The 22,846-nt window shown below is 37.6% G+C and overlaps 1 protein-coding gene across 6 annotated transcripts in view; it reads right to left on the bottom strand.

The window, feature by feature from the left end:
- The window catches only part of OSBPL8 (oxysterol binding protein like 8), a 101,650-nt gene that overhangs the window by 41,445 nt on the left and 37,359 nt on the right, over window positions 1-22,846 (bottom strand). For 2 of the 6 annotated variants that reach the window (XM_067313082.1, XM_067313090.1), the window contains 2 exons: window positions 19,063-19,099; window positions 13,608-13,745 (listed from right to left, as the gene is read on the bottom strand). In XM_067313082.1, the coding sequence (XP_067169183.1) occupies window positions 13,608-13,745; window positions 19,063-19,099 (175 nt within the window). The remainder of the gene's footprint in view (window positions 1-13,607; window positions 13,746-19,062; window positions 19,100-22,846) is intronic. The other 4 variants (XM_067313105.1, XM_067313117.1, XM_067313098.1 and 1 more) reach the window with 2 other exon arrangements.

Raw genomic sequence — 22,846 nt, 5'->3', positions numbered from 1 at the left:
TCCCATTTCTCAGTACAGCTCCACTTGGGGTTCTGTTCACCTCTGCTTTCTAAGCACACAGCTTCTTATTTAGGATTTCAGGATTCCTTAAATAAACTTCTCTTTCTGCTAGCCTTTCAACTCCCAAACATATATTGCACAAAGAATAACACAAGAGCTAGTGAGCCTTCCCTGTTTGATACCTTGCTTACTTAAGAATACAGTATAAGAACCTGAGAATGGAGCCAATATTCTGCTTTTTGTAGCAGTATTAAACTTTCCTGTTTAGGCACTTACATAGCTAGTTTTCATTAACTGATGGCTGAGGCTTCTATATCTTCATTTCTTATTTTTTATTAGAAAGATAAGGTGATAGCTCTTTCTTCTCTAAGACTCTGCCAAATTAATATACACAAACCAGCGTAACCTCTGGAAGAGTTGCACATAATAAGCTCCACAAAAGAGTTGTTTTTTCTGTGTTTTTTTTTTATTAATGCCTTAAATACTTTATGCAATGAACAAAGCACATAAATGAATCAACTGTTCAGTCTAGAACTTTTTAAAAATCCCAGTAAATTGTGCTTCAAATCTAGGAATCAGATAATCCAAATTGTTCTTGCTGATAAGTACAAGAATAAAGTCATATAGGCTTCCCCCTATCCTCCCTCCTGCATTACTCCTGTAAGATGGGCCGTTTCTTTGCCCTAACAGCTAGCATGCAAGGCCACCTGCTTCTATATGCGGCATTTCCTTCCTGCCTGGGGCTTCTCTGCTGATTCCATTTTCCCATCACACAATACTTCTAACAAAATACGTTTCAAAAGTTACCCCGTTTGCTGGAAAGCACAAAGACAAGGCACTAAGGATTGCCTTGAAAATACAAACTTACTAGTGTGCTCCCTCACCCCATGCAAGATGTCTTGTCTTCTTACAAAGTGAAATACATCCCTCAAATCAATTTAACAGTGTCATGAATTTGATTAATCCTCAAATAACACTGTTTACTCCAGCTGCGTATGTAAACAACCATACTATGTGTGGTGAAGTAATTTCAGTTCACATTGCCTCAAAGGACAATACAACAGACCAAAGCGTTCTATAACCTCTGTGAAAGTTTATAACTGTGCAGCGCGTGTGTGTATATATATATACACACACACGACATACAAAATACTGATTTTTTTTCTGATTACGAAGTATTGTAGCTCTTTTCTATGATGCTATGAATCATTAAAATGTCTTCCCACCTCTTTTAACAGAATAATGTCCCAATATATGCAAAAAAAAAAGGAGGGGGGGCAGGAAAAAGGCAAGGTGACTGAAATACCCAAATATGAGCCATCAATAGAAATCATTACATGCAGTACCTGATCTTGTTTCTTTTGTACAAGAATTGAAATATCACTGAGAAGAAATGTTGAGGGGTGGCACAGATAACTGGATGAGCATACAATATATACAGGCCTGTCTCCATTTATCCGTTACTTTGTGTCACTTGTCTCAGCTAAGGCCATTCTTGTTTGCATGTCCCAGAAGGAACAGAAATAACAGCTGAAAAAATTATGGACTAGGGTGGGGGGGACAGGGAGAAGGAGATGCAAGGATGGAGAATAAGACTTTTTTCTTTTTTTAAATATAAATTCAGTACCATGCACTTCTCCAGTATAACTTCTTGACTATAAAACAGCAAAAACTACAGTGGTCCAAATCTCTTCAGCATGTGCATTTTACTTTTTCTAAATAAAATCAGAAAAAAGCTCCAGTGGAAAAACTCCCCTATATACACAAAAATAACTGTATCCCCTCATTACAAAGCTATTTAGTCCAATGAATGGCTCTGTTATCTACTACTTCAGAGTTAAGTTTATGAAGTGGCCAAGGAATGCTCTCCTGATACAGCTATCACAGGACATTTCCTGCATCTTGTACTTGCACCAGATCCTCAGGGTTAAACGATCCAAAGAGAGACTCCGGCAGCAACCACGCAGACACCTTCTTCGAGGATCGCCTCAAGCCACCACACCATCCAGGTCTGCAGCCACTGCTAAGAGTTATTCTACCAGGCTACTAGGTTCTTTTACAATATACTCTTCTATCATGTTATGCTCATTTTACCGAAAAGTGGCTGCACATACAGGGGTTTGAAGAAACAATATAATTTTGAAGGTTTCTCATGCTCACTCAGTTCCCCTGACATTGTTCATGTAGCCAAGCTGGAAGGGAATACAGATTAAAAACCTGCTGTTCCTTCTCTATTTAGAAGCAAAACTAAAATCTTCAGTTATATAAAATTAAGAATTCCAATAATAACAATGTTAGTCACGCTTCCATTTGCTGAAGCTGTCTCCCAATCAAGGAAGCTGTTATCTAGGTATTTTGACTAAGTGCCTTTTGCTTTAACTCAGCAGCAAGATAGGAGAGTCAGACTTGCTGGCACATTAAATGTCTCTTTTGCGAAAAGATATCTCTGTCACCAGAACAGAGGAGGAAAAAAAAGATTCTGATTTAAACTTAATTCTTCATCTCCTTCCCCCCCACCAAGGCCTCTTCATATTTCACTTAAACCTGCAGTGCTAAAACAGTTAATGACATGCTTTAGCTGCAAAATTCATTAGTTCTCCACCTTTTCAACAGCTTGTGATTTATTAATGCCTGCTCACACTTGTATACATACGTTCATTTGCTTCATTACTTCAAAATAGTATATGTTGTTGGAGAGAGAACCAGCACATAACTAAAAGTCTGTTATGGTGAAAGAAATTTGTAGCAGTTAATAAAAATAAGCACTCTCTTCTGTGCTGTGATTTTAGGCTGAAGTTTCTTACAGCTCTTGAGAATCAGTACACACACTCAGCACCCAAAGCTTTTAGAAATCCTTTTCATCCTTGCAACAAGCTTGATTCCTAAAAAGATACACAGGTACTTCAGGTAGAGTGGGCAGATTCTGCCCATCACAACAGGAAGGTGCACCTCAGTAGCCACCAAATACTGGATATAAATCCTTTTTTCTCCCTGCCCCCCAATAAATTCAGACGTAATGGGCCAATCTTCTGATAAAAGAAAATTAGTAACACTAATTAAATAATTTTAGACTAAAGTCCCAGGAAGCCTTCTATTCTTACGATATCAGTTCAGAATGCCTTAACAGTTGATATACTTAAGAAATGAACTAACATATATGGCTTGGATGTTTACGCAGTTGCAAAGTATGCACAAATAGCACTACAGTCAAGTTCAACTGCTGAAGTTGTGCAGACGTTGAACAGTCTATGCACAATGGAAAATATCCGCACTCACAAATGTGTCTCAGCTGCATGTCACAGCGTGCCTGTACGTGGAAAAATAGGATTCTTCATACCAGATGTTAACTACCTAACGAAAGCAGCCATTTGACTAATTACACCACTTAAGGGAGAAAAAAGTTTTCTGGTTTCTTTGTTTTATATAAAACCTAAGTCAGTAGGAGGAAGAAAAAAGAATGACTCTGAATATTTAGTTCAAATATCTCAAAAAAAAAAAACCCAAAAAACAAAACACACACACATAATCCATTCTCAGTCATAATTTGCTGAACCTCTCTTTAAAATAGGAAAATGTATCCATTGTGTACATTTTCTAAAGGACAGACTGTATGTCCCACATTAGCTACTCAATCAGGGCTTCTTTAGTAGTAAATACTAGCTGAGAAACAAATCATAATCCAGTGCTTAAGACATTCTTTCAGGATATTGCCTGGGGCAAAACTTAAATCTCAGCACACAAAACAATGGCAAACAGAAGACACATGCAATTCCAACAGTGCATGAACGCTTTTGACAAAGCCTGGTTTTAACTTGAAAACATTTTCCAACTGAAAAATACTCACAAATGAAAAAAGCACAGGCTTATCAAAAAAGACCTCTCTGAATTGTACAGGTATTCATTCTGAGCATGGAAATTGAACTCAAATCAAATCACACTCTGAACTACCCTACTGAGGAATTAAAAAAAAAAAAAACACTTCCAAAATCTACAAACAAAGAATTCTTAAAGATGATGAACACAACACTGTACAAACTGATATTGATGCGATAACGAATACAACTCACAGTACATCTACCTATGCGGAGAAAAAAAAAAACAACTATTCCTCTCCCCTGCCCCCATAGGTGCACAAGCGAAACCAAAAACCTTGTTAAATCAAACTCCCTACAAGCTGGTGTAGTTGAGGAAATAGAAGCTTTTTAGACTCACCCTTCAAGTCTCTGACAATAATTTGCCCTGACATCTCAAAAATGCTATGTTTCCTAACATAATTCTCCCCCAGTCCAACAAATGAAAAGGTCATAAATAATTTCACATTACCTATATGCAGTATACACACATTCTTCCTGGTATGCAGAAAACAGATAAAAGCAAACTGCTAGACTATCTTACCTATAAATGGGTTTTATCCAGCATCTACATTTTGCACCTGGACCTACCCTGAAAGCCTTTTTATCCCATTCATCAAAAAGTGCTATTAAAGATATACTTGCCTTTAGACACTAATATTTGATTCACAAAAAAGACATCTGAAAAAGGGGCTACATGTTGTGTCGTAGTTTACAGTGACAAGTTTCTTTCATCAATATTCTCCTGTTCTCTAGTACTTGCAAGACAAGCAGACTTTGGCTGAGGAGTAATTCCATATGCATATCTGAGGATGGCTTATGAATTAATACCAAGGCTCTCAGTGCCTTGCTGGTGACTGTATTTGGCTACACCTCATAGCTCACTAACACGGCTGCTCAACTCCTCCCACCCAAAGTAAATAGGCTTGGTCACTACTCGGGTTTCAACAGTTTTGATCTCAACACCATTTGTAAAATTCCCAAGGTCACAGTTCACATTCGAGCAGGACAGCTTTGCAGAGGTTTACAAGGAGAAAGAACTTGCTTGAGAAGTTTCACAGTAATCAGCCGTACCATGTCTTTTAAACCCAGTACCATACTTTCACAAAGCTATAACTGAAACAGAAAGTAGTACATGTAATTTAATCAAGCCATAAATGCTGGGTGGAGTAGCATTTCAGAAATGGCTAGTTTTAATAAACATGCATAGAAGACTTGTATTAGAATGTGCAAGAGTACACATTAGAAGAAGAAAGCAGTACATCAAGATATAATTTCAGAAGATCAACCATGCACAAAAGGACCTAAAAACATTCACTAGAAATTCAGTTTGGCAACACAAGCTCAAAAAATAAATTATTTAGGGATCAAACTCCTTCCTTGCTTACTGTGAAAAGAACCTTACATTCTATTTCAGAAAAACGTCAGGAAAGCTATTACCCCAATGTTGCATCATTTTACAGAACCAGGGCTTTGCCTCCATGAAACACACTCCATCACAAAACTGAGAGACCACCCGTGTCACTGAGGTCAGTTCCCTGGATCCACATACAACAACACAACAGCTATTTAGTCCAGAGTTACCTGAAAAACAACTAGTCCACGTGGTTTCTATATACTGCAGATCACATAATACTTCCTCAGCATCCTATAACAAAATGAATATCCATAATAAAAGACAAATTAAGACAAATTAAGACAAATTAAAACACATCCCAAGAATATAGCCTGAAACACCAAGACCCTCAAATATTAGGGCTTGTGAGGAGATTTTTTTTAGACAGAATTCCCATGTGGCAGTAGAAAACCAAAGTGCTAACATTTTTCTACAACATTAGCCGTACTAATACACTAATATACTTCTATATGAAGAAGGCTGACTTCAGAAGTAATATTTACTGTTAATGTGGAATTGTCTAAAAACTGAGCTTGTCAAAGAGCCTCAACAAGCCCCTCCAGCAGTTTCCTCTGTAGCGCTGAGGCCGTGTGACAGTTTATGGAAGGATGCACTGAAGTCAACAAGAATGACACACTCGGTAAAAAGTTGCTTTTACTGTGTCAGGACAGTCAGTTATTTAGTCATTCTTCAGTTTCTCTACTCGAAGAATAGATACAGTGGAGGGAAACAGGAGAGTGCACAAAGAGCTTTTATAAAGATGACCTTCATATTACTTGCACAATTAAGCCTGTCTGGATACACAGAGTGAAGTCAGAGGAAACACGAGGAGAAAACCAAAATCAATAGAAGAAATTAGATATAACCCAAATTCCCAGGAAACAGCTTGAATTGGAACCAGTTCAGTTGGCAAGATTTTACCATCCCCAAGCCAAAACACCATTATCCAAAAGAAGTATCAACACTTTCAAAATGGTAGTCAAAAGAAAAGTGGAAGTTCAGGTTTAAAATGAATATTCTGACAGTACAGTTGTAATCTCTTCTATAAGCAAAGAAATGCATCGTTTATAACTACAGGCACGGAGGATGCCTTTCTCTAGCTCCAACACAGGATCCCTCCAGTCCAGCTTCTGTCCTGTGCAGACCCATGAGTGGACTCTCAACCTCTTTGACGGAAACCTGGCCAAAAGCACCAAACTAAAGTGCCCATCTCAGAACAAGCAGCTAATACTTTAAGGCGGCTTCAGGTTCACTGACATGGGGCCACAAGTTTCCTTTCTCTGTGCCACAATAACCCCTCTTTCCCCAGTGTCCTCAAATTCCTTTTACTTGGCCCAAGGGCTGGGTGAAAGGTGATATATGCTACGCGTCCAGAGTTTCCTGTGTCAGGAATTCCACGCGCTTCCTGCTGCCTACTCAAACAAGAAGTGCTGCCTCCGCTAACAACTGTGACAAATGGTTTCAAAGGCTGCAAGTTGTACACATCTACAATAATCCCCTGTCTGTTGCCAGAGGCAGTCAACAAGGTCAAGTTTTGTGTTTTCTTGGTCATTATGGCTCCAAAGGCAGCTCATCCCTCCAGGAACTAGCAAATGTTCTTCAGGACTTAATGCTTGAAAACACCCTTTTTTCTCTCTCCACCTTCTCTCATACATAAAAACAATTAAATTTGTATTTTCTCTCTAAATTCAGCATCCTAACCACTATAATCCTAGCGCATCTTTTAGATGTTTACTCCAGAGCAACAGCCTTCAGTGTAAGCTCAACACAGTCAAAAATGTGTTTCCTCCCAAAGCCTCCTTTCAGTTCATCATGGATATTATCATTGTTGGCAGATCTATAATTCTGCTCCACTGTCAGCCCGTCTCCCTTCTTAATTCCCTGCATCTAAGCCACTTCTTATAAATAATCTTTAAGATCTATCTGGTTCTCAGTCAGGTAACAAATACAGAGAGGAGGGGCAAATCCTGTTTCTCATATCAAGCTCCTTTGGGGCACGCATTTCTACTGCTTACCCTCATTTGACTGAATTCACCTATTCACACAGCAAGCCAGTTTAACATACTAAAACAGCCAAAACCCTAAAACACAGCAGAGTTATCTCCTTCTCCCTCCTACTTGGCAAACGGAACCAATTTATTTGCAAACATGCCCCACGGCAAATGTAAGAGGGAGCCGACTGCGTGATAGCAATGAAGGGTAGGAAAAGGGGAAAAAAAAAAAAAAAAAAAAACCACACCCAAAAGCACAAAGTTGTTAATTCAGCTCAAAGATAGCGTTACACTCTGGTCAAATATCTCCACCTTAACCTCTATCATCCTAATAAGCTTTCCCCAGATTCTATGTACTTTTTCAACGCATCTACATCTCTACGTTCAGAGGGGTGATGGGATCAAGCTGACGAGCCAGGAAGCTCGCCTGCACAGATAATGAAATGCAGAAACTAGAGCTCCAAAAGCTTAATGCATCATCTGCTGAGTTGCCAGCTTTAATATGTCCGTTATAATATTTTCAGCACAAGCACCACTGCTATTTGTTCCTGTTTAAGTCTAGACGATATTCTCATGAATCTTATCTGTAAATCAAGTCCCCATTCAAATCCACAGAAACCTAAAATGGCAAAATCTTCCCATAATGAATATGTTGGGAATTTTGCATTCTTCTTCAAATGGAATTTCATCTTCTCACACTTTAAAAATAAGCTCAGAGATCATCTCCTGAGCAAATAACAATATATAAAAGTTACTAGAAAATTATAAACTAGAAAAACATTTCATCACATATACTTTATAACAAAACAAAACAGCCCAGACCTTTTCAAATAACCTATTACAGAATTTTCAGTGTTATTATTATTATTTCTCTCTTTACTGCAAGCACACTTTATTATTTAAGCATCAACGGTGTTTTAGTAAAAATTTTGAAATATTTTTAAACAGCATAGAAATTCATAAATTGGGAAATATTAAAACACTTTTTGAAGAGACTTCTGAATTTTTTTGAAGTCTTATATTTTAAGTAACTGCTATTTCTATATTAATCCATGTTATTAAACAGAAATAAAGTGGTATGCTGATGCAAGTCTGAGTTAACAAGATTTACAAGAATCCAATTTACCAAGGATAATTTGTATAACAACATAAACAGCTTACATTAACACAGAGAGGTCTGCACAAACCTTTTAAAATGCAGTCTTAGACTCAGTATTTTCCATGTTTATTTTTAACTACAATAAAATAGTTTTGTCACTGGTTCCTTTTTGTTGCACTTATGGTAGGTTAAAAAAGTAAAAAAAACACAAATTAGCTTGATCAAAAGTTTAGTAGTTTGCCTACCAAAATTTAGTAACATTTTCAATTAAACACACACACAAAAAATGAGCCAGACTGACAAATAAATTGAACAATGTTAAATTAAGCACTGCTAGAACTGAAGGTTGTTTTAGCAGTCCTAAAATCTAGATACACTACAATTTTACAAAAAATTTTGTCTTGGCAAGTCAGGAAGACCATGCTAGCTCGCACAGAACCTAAAACCAAGCCATCCCACAAAAGTAAACAAAGCTCTACAGCAAAAGCTAGCTCCTAAATCCTATTAAAATCTCTATCAAAAAGACCATTTAATTTTTTAGATCCAATATCAAATCTATCAATTCTAAACAAAATATTTAGTAAAAGAGCAGCATGAGCATTTAGTATGTTCAAGGCACACAGAATTAAGGACATTTCATTGCCTAGCAGGAAACTGAAGAAAAACAAGAATGATTTGAACACAAAGCATATTGGAGGCAATGTTCATATTTAATATACAGCACCGACAAGTTAGAGACAGGACTCTGATTTGACATGTTATGAAAGGACAATTAAAAACAAAGAACTCAAGAGCTACAATAATGACTGTATGTGAAAAGAAAAATTTCCTTGAGAAAGTTTGACCATCTTGAACGTTCCCGTCAAATCTTTCTCACTGTCCAAGTGTGCTGTTGAATGAAAGAGTCTAGAAACTGCATTCTTAAACATATACAATGAAAAGTGAGGAAAACTGGTAAATGTTCTCAAGATCAACTCAGCGCGAAGCTACTCTGGGCCCCTTTTACAGAGTTATGATGCTGAGAAGCGCCATAACCAGAATGCTTTGCTTTGTGAAGCTGAGCTTAGAGCCTCCATGAAAATTTGTATTGCTGGCTGTCTGGAAATGGTGGTACCATACAGAATGTAAAAGACTGTGTAGTTAAATCAACTTTGCGCCTGTAAATCCTTTCTTGCATCCTGTGGATGCAAAAGGCTAGGTTTCTTGTTTGTTTTGATGTCTCTCAAACCTTATCACATCTGAGTGTCTCAGTGTTTGCACTGGATGGCACTTGGATTTTCTCCAGCTTAAAGCCACTGACACCTGCAGCCTCAATACACTTGTTTTATGGAACACATTGTATAACACGTTATGGTCAGGACTGGCTTATTCTGACACAGCAGTTAACTACTAGATGGGAAAGTCAGAAATGCATTAAATCCACAATAATTAAGATTATAAATCCATCTCAGAACCAAAGTTTTATATTGCTGAGTTAACCTTTTAACGCTAACTCTGAAGTTTCTATGTAAACTGGTGAGATCATGCAAGCATAGCAATCCCCACCACCAGTTTTTCTAACGCATTTCTGTCAAATAACCTAGCTGAAGGTTTCCATGGAAGTGAGTCTCAAAATGTACTCTGTACCTTTAAAGGCCAGTACTGCAGCACGGAAGATAAGCTAGTCTTCAGCCTCAGAATAAAGCAGAGCATACCCTCAAGAACCTTAAAAGTACTATCTAAACTGAGATGGTGCAATTTCTTCATGCAAAGCTTGTACAAAACAATGCTAGAAATACACTTTTGCCGAATAATCAACACACTTTTGCTGAACAATCACTATATAATGCTGTCAAATTAAGCTGTATTCTGCGTTAGTAAAACAGTTATGTATGGGATTCCAAAAAGAAGACAGCTATCTTTAGCCTAGATAACATATTAAATTCCATTCTAAAGTAATGCATGCAAAAGTCATAGCTAAAGCAAGGAATCTTTACAGAGAAAGTTACATATTTTCTCCTTCGCTCCTTCCAAAGGGACGAATACTTAAATCTTCTGAACATGGCTAAGTCAAAACTGACAGTTTGTAATGTTTTCTTAATTTAAGAGAAAACCCTTGGAGGCATTTAGAGCACTGCATTTATCCACACTTTTACAGGTACAAATTTTTAAAGAGGAACTGCTTCAGTTTCCTACTACATGTATCATAAACCAGATCATGCACACAAATTTTCATTATCTAGCACACCAGCTTAACTATACTTCAAATATAAACCTTTCAAAAATAAAACAAAACAAAAAAAAACACCCAGGTTCCTAGGTTAAGCTGATTGCTCACTATGAACATGAATGAAAGAAATGAGGAAGGAAGAAGTCATCTGTTTTAAACTAAGAAACCAAGCACAGGAAAATAGAAGCTTTTTGAAATCCAGAGCCATGTTTCACAAAAACTAAAACCCAATAGTACACAGAAAGGCTTAAAATCATTAAGCACATCTCACTTACAACTTCACAGTCACACTTGTCACACAGTTTACCCTTCCTTCCAAACAGGAAGCCAAGAGCATAAAGCGATTCTTAAATGTTTACCTCCACTCCCACACATTAAGACTCAAGTTCTCATTTACTCTTAATCGTATTTGTCATATTAGCCATTAGAGTTTTTCTTAAAACACAAGCAGAGGGCACGAACCAAGCTTGCCCCAGTAAAAGCTCTAAGTGACACTGGCGCTTGCCTCTCCCACTGACTGTAGCTGGCCATCCAATGACCCCAGCAGATGTGGTGTTCACCCACTTGTGCCAGGGTTGAGCATTACCCACTAACATGAGGATTAACACTGGTTGCTCCAGAGACTGGCTCTTCACAGGAACCATTTCATTCCAACTCATCTATTTTTAACAAATAAACAATAAAACACAAGTTCTATACTGTGTTTGCCATGCAAGCTCTTTTATTCAGGCAATAACAGGAAGTTGGAAGTATAACTTAGTGGTGACCAAATAACATGCAACAGGATTCGACTGCCCAGTGACAAAAGCCAAAGCACCCAAGTCACAGTTCCCCTTTATATACAATTAATCAGTTCCTTGCAGACTGTATGATACATTTCTCCGTTCTGTTCTCTTTTATCCTGTGCCTAACATGCTTTTTAGTTGTTTACTTATGCTACCATCTCCAAAGGGTGCACTCAGGTGCCAGTAACTGAAACCATCTCTGTTTAGTTCATAGTAAATACCTTTAAATGCTATATCTTAACATTTCATACATTTCTGCTTGTCCTCTTCATACAACACTGCAGGCATCTTGTAAATACCTTTGCCAGTTCTTTCATGAGAAGGATGTTTGTAGTTACAACAGTCACACTCAGGTACTCCATCGCTTCAAACTGTGCAGCTACATTTGTTCTACTTCCTATTTCTCAGGCTTGCACAGCATATTTTTCCTACATAATTTGCTCACATTTTCATCAGTACTGTAATTCCCCTGCATGAATAACCATTGCAGAATAACCACCACAGAATAACCACGTAACTTCTAAATGTGGGTCAATCATCTCCATAAAAGTCAAACCTACGCCTTCCAAGCTGTAGATGGCTAGAAGTCAGTAATGAAAGGCTGCTGAGGCCTAGCCCATTTTTTACCTTTTCACTAATGAAATTGTCTGCAAGCCAAATTCCCTGTATCATGCAACTACAGCCTCATTCCTAGTAGCCCTGCTGGAAGACAAAGACATAGTAATGACTGATGCTAAACAGGGCACAGATACATTTAATCAGCTTCCAATCATTTATAAAAGCCCTGAAATAATCAGAGGAAAAAACTGGGAGAGAAGACTTAGTAGCTGCAAGGAGATCGACATAGCACAATCAAGACTATTAATGCTTTTCAAGCCTGTTTTACTGTTTTTCATATGAGTTAAAGCCCTTAAAAAAGCACCACAGTTCAATTGTATCTATAAATTAGTGAGAATAGCAACACTGAAAGGAAGCATTTATTAAAATATTTGAACACTTATAATACATTATTTATTAAGCAAGGGATACAATGCAGTATGCAGAGAGAATAACCAAAAATTCTTTGAATGATGTAATAAGAATTACACACAAGTTAAATATGTAAATTCTACAGAAATTATTTCCACACTAAGCACAACACAAGCCAGAGAACTTCATGCTGCTGTTCTAGTGAGATAACAGCAGCTTTTAGAAAGTATCTTAGAACTAGCTGTGGGTAGCACAGAAAATATTACCGTAATAATCCTTAAAACATGCTAAAAGACTACCAAATTCAACATACGTAACAACAGTCTCCAGCGCCAGATTTTTTTTTATTTGACCTGCAGTGAATGGGAAAACAGCAAAATAATTCAGTTGACACCTGTGAGACTGCCATTATTACTATGACAGACTGCCATCATTGCTTTGACAAAGCATGCTGTAGTTTAGGGAGGCTTGTACGAAAAAAATCTCAGGAACACTACTCATCTCGAGAACCAAAGGAAGTGCAGATGACTAGCATGGCTGCCAATAGTAAAAGGAGAGAGAATATTAATAAAGACCCCAAAAGTTTTCATTAAGGACTGCATATGCCGTGACAGAAACATTTATAATGATACCCTAGCCTATAAGACACTACAAGCAGTCGCAATGGCAAGTACAGAATTTCAGGGAAAGAAACTCTGGCTTGCCTTTCTCTCTTTTTTTTGTCTTTTAAAAGCTATTGACATGTCAGGTTTACTAACAAGTTTCATTTCTGTTGCTCAAGTTCATTTTGGATCCAATCAGTTCACATTAATCCGCTGAGAGTTTGTTTCTGGTGAGTTTAACAAGGCAGAGGACTGTTTGAAGGCTGGCACAGAGCAGGGCTGAGACTTTTGTTTTTCTTTCCAAAAGAGAAGTGTCTTTCAATAGAAGCGATTGTTAAATAATCTTTACTTCCAGGCTTAGGAGGTGTGTCATAACACTTTTGCATAAAGACACAATTCAAAATACCTGAGACACTAATGTGATCATCAATTACAGGATTACACATGCATAATGTTATTCACCATCACGTGGACTGTTTTTCCACAAGTCATACCATAGTTTATTAAACTAGTGTACCTTGTATCACAATTTTTCTGTTTCTGATTAGAGCATAAGAATACAAAGAATTACACGCAATATTTCAATGCACTTTCTTCCTTACATCTCTATTGTGAAACACTGCTTCTGAACCAACATTTGCAATAGGTAATTAACATCAGCATTGAAGTTCCTCAAATCCTCTGTAAAAAATAACAATTTCTTACCATGGCTGTGAACTGTTCCGGGGCTGAGAGACGGCTGGAGTTGCTCTTTGGTTGGAGTAAAATAGGCTTCTTTCCCCTGGCGCTGGCTCATCTTTCCTGGGGTTAAAAGGTGTGATTCATCACTGTTTGTTACCACTGCTGAAATACAAAATGGATGCTCACTCAATAATACTATTTGCTTGTGTATGTATTTCTATTAATAATTTCACTGCTATTTATGAAACTGGTATTCAAATGCTGTCTTGTGAAACCCTTCTTTTTAGAAAATAAAGATTTCTAACCAGAGATTTGCTTGGGAAGAGAAGGGAGAAAGGAGTCTGCAAGACTGTTCTAAGACTCGAGGCAGAAAATGGAGACAAGGACTAGTGGAGGTAGGAAAGCTACAGGCTGCTACTGAATGCAGAGAAAGCACTCAGTTGCCGTGTAACTTCAGAAATCCTGCCTTCTTCATTGTGTGACAGTTCTTGGTTTCACTAGCCACAAGACCAGCCTTCCCAGGAGACAGCTTGCCAGATGCAGCCGTGCCACTCCCCTACCCCAGAAAGCTATGATGAATGTGTTTCTCGGGACATACGTGGATATATTTGTCCTACTAATAAGGAGCACGGAGAGACTCTGTCAAGGGAAAAGTTTAAAGCAGAAGAGTTACCATTCATGAACCTTACTAGTCTGAAGAAGAATTGTTTGACCTCCTACAGCTATTTGTAAGACTATCCAAGCAGCCATCCTGCCTATGGTGCCTGTATGTTTCCTTAGGCTGCACACAACAAAACTAAGCAATTTTTGAATAACAGAACAATGACTGACTCACCAACATTTGTCCTGTGGAAACAGACACATTGACAAAAAGCCATCAGAGGGGTAAACATGAGATGACTATTAATAACTTGCCTAAAAGATTGTAACTTATGACATTATGGCTCTTGCTGTAAGATATCCCAAGCTTTTCTCAATTAGTTTTAATAATTCCACAAAGAACTAGTCAAAAAAAAATTTGATTTTCTAGACAAAATCTTTCAAAATACAGATACCTACTTCTTCATTTTATTACTGGTATTTTTATAGTAACTGAAACAGATTTTTTCCAGCAAAGCCTGGAATAAACATGACGCAGTATGAGGAATGCAAGGATGATGGGATACCCACCTGTACCATTTTTCCCCATCAGATAAATCATCTAAAGCTCTGCTCCAGACAAACTACACCCTATGCAGAGTGCTGCTCAGGAAAGCTAAGTGAGGAGATAGAGAAGCAGGGCAAAGAGCTCATTTTACTAGTCAGGACAAGACGAGAATTCAAATAAGGTATTTTTCAGACTTCAAAAACTGTCAGTGCCAGAGGCCAATATTTCCAAGTAGTGACTGTCTTTGCTCTTTTTGTGGTACCAAACTAACTGTTAAGTTTCCTTCAGCTACAAGCAAGGGGACCAGAGGGTCATGTCACTTAAGTCTGGGGATGGCCTGCCCTAGAAAGGGTCAGGTGTCAGAAACCAAAGCTAAACAGCCACTGGAGACAGCTGCTTCACAGACTGGCACAAAGCGGACCCCAGCAAAGGCAGTGAGCTCTACTCACTTCTTCCTGAAAAGTAGGATGCACCGAAACAGCACCCACTTTCAGTCAGCTTGCTGAAAACGGCTTTGGGAAGGCTGCGCAGGAGGAGGATCCTGCCTGCTCCCACCACACTGCCTCCCCACTCCGACACCCACTTGCGGCAAGGTATAATCATCAATCATTAAGGTCATTAACCACACATTTTCAAGTGATCTTTGCAGAAGGCTCATTTATGAGCATGCAGAGTTGCTAACATTTTTTCTACATTTATACTTTGGAAGTTACGGGGGGAGGGGAGGTTCAGCTTTAGAGATCAATTCTCAGTACTCACAGTTTAGGGTGTAAACAAGCTCTTCACACATAGGTTGTACAAAACCACGAACTAAACTCGGTGACTGGTAACTCACCAACACCCATATGGTTGCAGTCTTCAAGGTCACTATTAAATTTGTGCTCTGTTAGTCTAAAAAGACTCCTTTCCTACAAAACACAGTTTACATATCCCCTAATATAGAATATTTTGTGGCAAGCACTTTGCATGCTTGGGGGTTTAAGATGAACTTCTTAAATCAAGTGGGCTTTTCAAAGAAATCAACCTGTAAAGCTGAAGGAAGATTAACAGGGAAGTTTTAGAATTTTCTTTTAAGACAGCATTATAGAAGTGCTAAACAAATTGAAATAAATCCGTTAAGAACATACATGTCCATATATACTGCAGCAGCTACCAGGAAGGAATCGTCCCCCTACTTCAGAATGCCTCATCCTGATGCTCAGAGACAGTTGCTTTGGGATGAGGGGGAAGACAAGGAAAGACACATCATACCTCTGTTAGTTTGAGCAGGGGGCAGTGAACAACATTACTAATGAACTTTCATCTTCTTTCTGCAAAAATCTAATGACCTGATTTTTATATGTGCTTGTGTAATCACAACTGTAAATCAGCAGGACCTTCAGTGGTTGGACCTCTCTGTACAGATATGCCTTAAGCATCTGATGGCAGGAGCTCTGGAACCTCAAAAGTCTGATGGCCAGAAACATGAAAGCAATTTCAATGCAAAAGGAACAAGTGTTTGGAAGGGGGGAATTATACTACTAATAAACCTGAGTTAATAAACTTGAGTTTTCAAGATGCCATTAAATTAAATACCCACCACTTGGAAGAGGATCTTTTTCAGACAGTGGGTTTAATTATTATGTATTAATAGATAATACAACAATTTGGAGAAGCTCCTTGGCTGCTGATTTTAAGAACTCTCTCTGAATTTATAATACATACTCAGATCATCCATTCACTGACAATGTTTGATGGTCTCATAGCTACTTTCAAATTCATTAACAAGGAATGATTTTACCCTTTGAATTTCAGTATATTCAACAGAAAAAAGCCAGCAGTGATACTGAAAGTGAGCAATGGTCATTTACTCTTCTGGCCTTGCTTACTTGTAAAATAAAAGTCAGCATCAATGACTAAATGAGGATCCTAGTCAGACACATTTTACTTCTCATTTGCCCAAAACACCAAACTGAAGTTTAGTTTTGGACTCAGGTGTCCACAGGTACTTGTAGTGAGATTTTGCCACACAAAACAAAAGCTGTAAGCTTCAAAAACATTACTCAGTTTCTGACTTATCTTCAAAGCATTCACACTTCATAACGAGTTAGTTCTCAGCTGCTTGATCAGATCAGTAGATCTGTGTGACATACATATCCAAAAGAGGACTTTTAGGTTCCTGGGAAACTTCTCACACCTAATTCTTCCCAGGCTTCACATGCCATCCTTTCAGCCTAAGACTGATTTGGTAGACATATACTCAATGTATCCAAAAAACAAGAACTACAATAGCATTGTCAACCATTCCTTTCTTTCAAACCTCTCACACAAAATGATGCTCTGTTTTAAGCCTTTGGCTCAGGCTTTGGAGCACTCATCCAAAATGCAGAAGACCTCAGTTCATCCCTTCCTTTACCTGAATGGGTTTAAAGCCATATCATCCATCTCCTTGAAAATGAGCAGTAGGTTATTTTGGAAAGGGAACATGAAGTATTATAAGATCAAAGCCTCTCTCTGAATCTTTGTAGGGCATATTTCAATACCAACAGAACTATTAGAGTTGGTAATACATACTTGGTTCAATTCCCTCATTTTGGCCATCAAATTACTAATTTATAGTTTGTCAGTAAGATTCATGCATCAGAAGGAACACAAATTGGAGTCTCCACAGCCAATTTATTATGTCATCAGAGGAAGCTATGGAAAAAAATCTGAAATGGCAAATTTCCAATTCTTTTATATCCATAATGAGGAAGTCAAAGTGCCTATGCTCTTGAAAATAGTACAAGGACATCAGAATTAAAAATAGGTTTATTATAATTCAATTTTTTATTATTTTTGAATGTCTATAATTAGCAGTATCAGCTCTACTTGATAAAAACCAGAAAAACTAGAAGTTGGAAAATTAAAGTATTATTTGCCTTTTTTTTTCTTCCAGGTAGCTTTTAAAAGCTCTGTTTTCAAACACCTCCCAGGAGCCTGTATAGTACTTTTTAAGCTTTAGCTTTCATCAAAAAACTTGAAAAACAACTTCAGGACTTGAGAAAAAAAGAGGTTTCAGGAACTGTGTGTGTGTTTGTGGGCACATATGGGTGCACTCTAGTAAATACCAGTTTTTCAGATTAAGTATTTGTATTGCATAGTTATCTACCGTAAAAGATCGTGAACTTTTTTGCAGTCAAAGCCTGTGCAGATTTCTTGTACCTCCTATCTATGGCTCACAAGCAGAAAGTGAATCTGGAGATGCCATTAACCGTACCACCAACTCACAGAAGAGGCCAACAGCAGCCTGGAGATATATTTGCAAAACAGCATTAAAAATAGCTGAAATAAGTTTGTCCTCTATAGCTATTGTAACAGAAAGGAGATGCCTGTATTAATCTGAAAAAAGATAACGTTAGTATGACGATGGAAAGAATTGCAGTTAGAAAACCAGAAGTGTAGTTAATAATGTGTTAACTAACTTTTTCTTTATGATTTTTAACATTAAGAGTATGCCTCACTGAAAGGTGCCCTTTAGAAAATTAAATCTCCAACCAGTGCATGTAGGCTGAGCAGACAGCCCACAAGGACCGTTAAGACCACAGCTTCTGCACAGCCCAGGAACGAATTTGTGCCTGCCCCTTCCCCTTTCCCACATATACAAACTCTTCTCAACTGGAGGCTAAGCTATTCTGCCAGTCTCATCACCACACTATAGGACAAGAACCAATAGCACTAAGGGATCTTTGACTTCATGCACATACATATAAAGAAGTTTTCCCCATCATCGCACCAGAGACTATCCTTATTTGGGTATTACAGTATATGCACCTGTACAGTTCTGATTATGTAAATTTATCGAAATTAAATGAACCATACAGCACTATAAACAGACTAGCTCAAAAATAAAATTGCTTCTGAACCATTATTTCCCAGGTCTTTATTATTTATACTACAGTAACATTTGAATGTTCCAACTCAGATTGGAGACTCATCATGCTAGGCACTCAAAAAAACATAGTAAAAGGCAAAACATTCCATTTCAGACTGATAAATAGATTCATATCATATTATATTGCAAAGGAGTAATTTAAAATATTTATGACCATGACTGGAAGAGGCAAGAAATAAACATTTCCCACTAAAAAAAAAAAAAAAAAAAAAAAAGTAAGCCTGAAAGAAATATTTAGATGCTACTGAATAGTTTGCCAGGTAAAATACTTTTCCAACAATTAATTTCCATTATACTTCAGCTTCCCAATCAGAACACAGAAGAAACCCTAATACTTAGCCCAGTGGCCTACCTGAAAAGATACGTTAGCTATTGCGAACATATGTCCAAACATACTGTAGGAAAGGGGAGTCACTTACTTGATGGTCCATGAGAGTCTCTGATATCACCATGATGCTGTGCACACATACAATTGAAGAACGAAGAACAGCAAACAAAAAAATCCAGGCCAGGAAGAAGCAAGTGCACAAAAGCAGCAGCAGCGGGAAGGAAGAAGGACAATGAAAACAGTGTTAGTTCATAACTAAAACACAACATGCACCTCAACACCAAAGGCAAGACCTCAGAGACTTAGCATTTGAGAAACCAAAGTTGAAGCAACAAAACTGACGAATATGCTTATAAAGAAGCCATTATTAGAAGCCATCATCATATATGGTTAGTAAACAGCATCTGCCCCAACTGCTACTCCTGAGTGGAACTTCTCAGTCACCAATTTAATGCCAATACAACTTAATACAGAGCATACTTTAAGAAATTTTTACCTGGAACATTTTCAGAAGACTAAAGCTCCACAGAAAGAATAATAGAAAATTTATTTCTGAAACTGCTCCACTTTTAAACAAGTGTTTTGGAAACACAAAAATTCTTAAGTGATCATTAACGTGCAAACACCAGCTAATGCCATAGCCAAGCGTAACTGCTTTTGCACACAAACATGAACTTAGAAGCCACAGATTTAGTTCAATTACAACCACAGGTAGCATTTTAAATTGCTTAGGAAGCAAGACAAGCAGTGCAGTTTTAAAATTAAAAAGACATTTTGTATCCAAATGTCTCCAAAGAATTGAGTTGTATAAAAAAAGTTTCTCCCCCACTGAAATACATCAATTGTAAGCACTATAGGAGAATAATTACATAGTAATAGCCTGCAATCCCTTTTGACATTTGAGTTGAATCTTTTATGAATCATTAGTACTCAAAGTCACAACCAGGATTCAAGACTGTTCTCAGTGTGCAGATGTAAGGTAAGCTCCACCTATCCGTCTCAAAGGGCTTCCTACCTTAGAGACACATGAATAACAAAGAGAGGAGAAAGCAAGCATACTGATCAGCATGAACATACACTTCCTCCTTAAAAAGAAAAAAACCCAAACATGTTCTTTCTTCCATATCCTAAACAAAAAGCTTCTGTTCCATTTCCATAAAGGAGAGAAATCCTTGCTCTACTTTAAAGAGGACCTCATTTTGCCCCTATGTTATCAGGCCTAAACAACATGGAAACTGGAAAAATCTTAGCAAGCAGGAGTCTCCTGAATAGTCAAATCACACTCCTGCTCTCAAAATGTGGATTTTTACCCCCACAACTGCTGGGAGGGGGCGTTGGTGTTAAACTGACATTGCAATGTGCAAATACAAAGTATTGTAATAAAAATTCTAGTATTACAGTACAAAATATTGGAAAGATAAGGGAACCTTTTTTTTTTCCAGGATTTTGTACTTTGTTGAAAAGGACTTTAGTAAACAGGAGAAACTGGAATAAATTATAAAATACGTTCAAGCACTTTTGGTAAACAGTCCTCTACCCCTGCCAGAGACCTTAGGTGAAAGAAGGAAATATTACTGAAGCAACCCATGAACTTAGCAGACAGGTTTAGACACTAGGACATGGGATGCATTCAAGAATTCAACAGTTTAAGGTAAAGTCTCTTTGAATATACAGCGCTAACATACCGCAGACAAGGAAGCCACATATATTTGAATTGGACCTGTATTACCCTACGCTGCTTTTAAGATTCAAGAGTATCCTGACAAATGAGAGCAAGGAGAAAGAGTCTGCAGGAACAGCACAGAGATCCAACAACTGGCCAGAGCACTGAGCACCAGGACTCACTGGTCTGCTTAATTCCACACGAGAAGTTGGAAAGCCAGAGCAAAGAACCGGGAAACAAAATTGTAAGCAGATATACAGGGAAAGAAGCTTCTGATACTCAGGCAGCATGTTCACTACCAGCTCATACTCACACACTTCAGACACAGACAGAAAAGCCCAGCAGCAGGTCGTGTCTCACTGCCTGCCTCTGGAGCTGTCCTGTCCGAGTTACAACATGACACCCCAGCACGGGGCAACTGGTCACCCGAGACCATGCAGCGACTTCTGTGTAAATATTTTAGCACTGCATAGTTAATCCTGTGAACTGGTACAAACGGCTCCTGTACCAGAAGCTGAAACACAAGCCTGCCCAGCTCTGTCCCCATCATCTCCAGCAAACCCTCCATTTACACGGCAAACTGCAGTCCTGGCGGATCAGCCCTCACTCTTCAGTGTTATTACCTGATCCTGTGCATCTAGCTAAAACCAGCAGAGTACATATTTCTAAATATGATGTGAGACATTAACATACTGAAATTAGATTATTTCAGCCAGAGACCTCTTTACTTTCCAGTATCCTTTCACACCCTGTACCATCTGCAATTTATATCACTGCAAATTAGGGATTCAGATCCTTAAGGGAACAAAAAATGATAGCTTTTACTACTTTAATGTTTTCTAAGAAAATAATGTCCTCAGGGCATTACTGTTTATCATCTCCAAAATTAAGAGAAATACATATTTCGTTTATTATCAGAGCCACAACCTACACTTATTTTCACATTTATTTAATTTAAGACAAACTTTCATTACAGAATGAGAAGTTCAGCATAAATTTACAGATACAGTATAAATCAACCTGAATTACTAAATCAGTTCAGTGTTTCATACAAAACTTTTCTCTCTAGACTAGACTCTGGAAAGAGAAGTCCAAAAAACTATGTTCTGTGACCTCCTCCTCTATTTTTCTTTTACACAGAAGACAAAAAACACATTAGAGAAGCGACGTCCTCAAGAACAGCTTTTTCAAGTACCTCCTAGAAATCCTCAAAAGCGCTTAAACTTTCTAGAAAAATGTTGATCAGTGCTTTTCATTATGTTCACAATTCATATTTTATGAATTTTAATCAGGATGCTAAAAATAACTTAAAAAAAAAATCAAATGATTGCAGCTAAAAATCGGAAATACTTAACTATTTGACCTAAGGATAAATTTGATCTGAGATTAATTTAAAAATTCTAACTTAGTAACCAAATACTTCATAAAAGTATATATTTCACATTTCAGATATAGTGCATTAGGTAGTCTGAAATGCAGCAAATTGTTTTGTTTCAAATCAAGGTCTTCCCGCACAAAGGCTTCAAGATAAGAATTTACTGCTGACTTAATTCGCTTATTGATAAATTCAAGTGTAACGTGTACAGAAAGCACAATGTAAGACGCTCACTTTCATCTGAGTTTGTGCTGGCTCTACTCAATCTTTCAGTTTTCTACATAGTCCACGGGGAGGATCAGGGGAAAGCAAAGAGAGCTTCTATTCATTTACTGATGTGCTACAAATCCGTAGAAATTTGTATATACAATACTTTCTTATTGGACTTCTAGTAGCAGTTTTGAAACAACTAAGAATTATATCTACATGCACACTTCACTGCACTTTATTATTAATGTAGAAAACTCACCTTTGTCGTTTTCCCACATAAAATGCATACCCTGAATTAGTTTGGTTCATTTTTCAAAAACAGCTGTTCATTATTCCAACATTTAAGGCAGAAAGTTGACTGTCTGAGAACATGAACAATCTGTTTCATCTTAAATCTCTGTCGTACATAAGCTATGTATTTATATATTAAAAGATGAAAACTCTGTCAATACCCAAAGGAAAGTATGTATAGCCTACATGTACTAGCCTGTGCTTTAACTTTGTCAGTGTTTTCAATTATACAGTTATATTTAAACTTATGTTATTTTTCTAAGCCTCTCGTATTTTATCTTTCTCCACTTTGTTTACATTCAACTTTTTAGACTATTCCTCAAGCTTTTTACTTCT

This window comes from Apteryx mantelli, chromosome 1 (assembly GCF_036417845.1).
Source record: "Apteryx mantelli isolate bAptMan1 chromosome 1, bAptMan1.hap1, whole genome shotgun sequence".
In the NCBI taxonomy this organism is placed as follows: domain Eukaryota; kingdom Metazoa; phylum Chordata; class Aves; order Apterygiformes; family Apterygidae; genus Apteryx; species Apteryx mantelli.
This window is presented reverse-complemented; position numbering and strand designations above follow the sequence as displayed.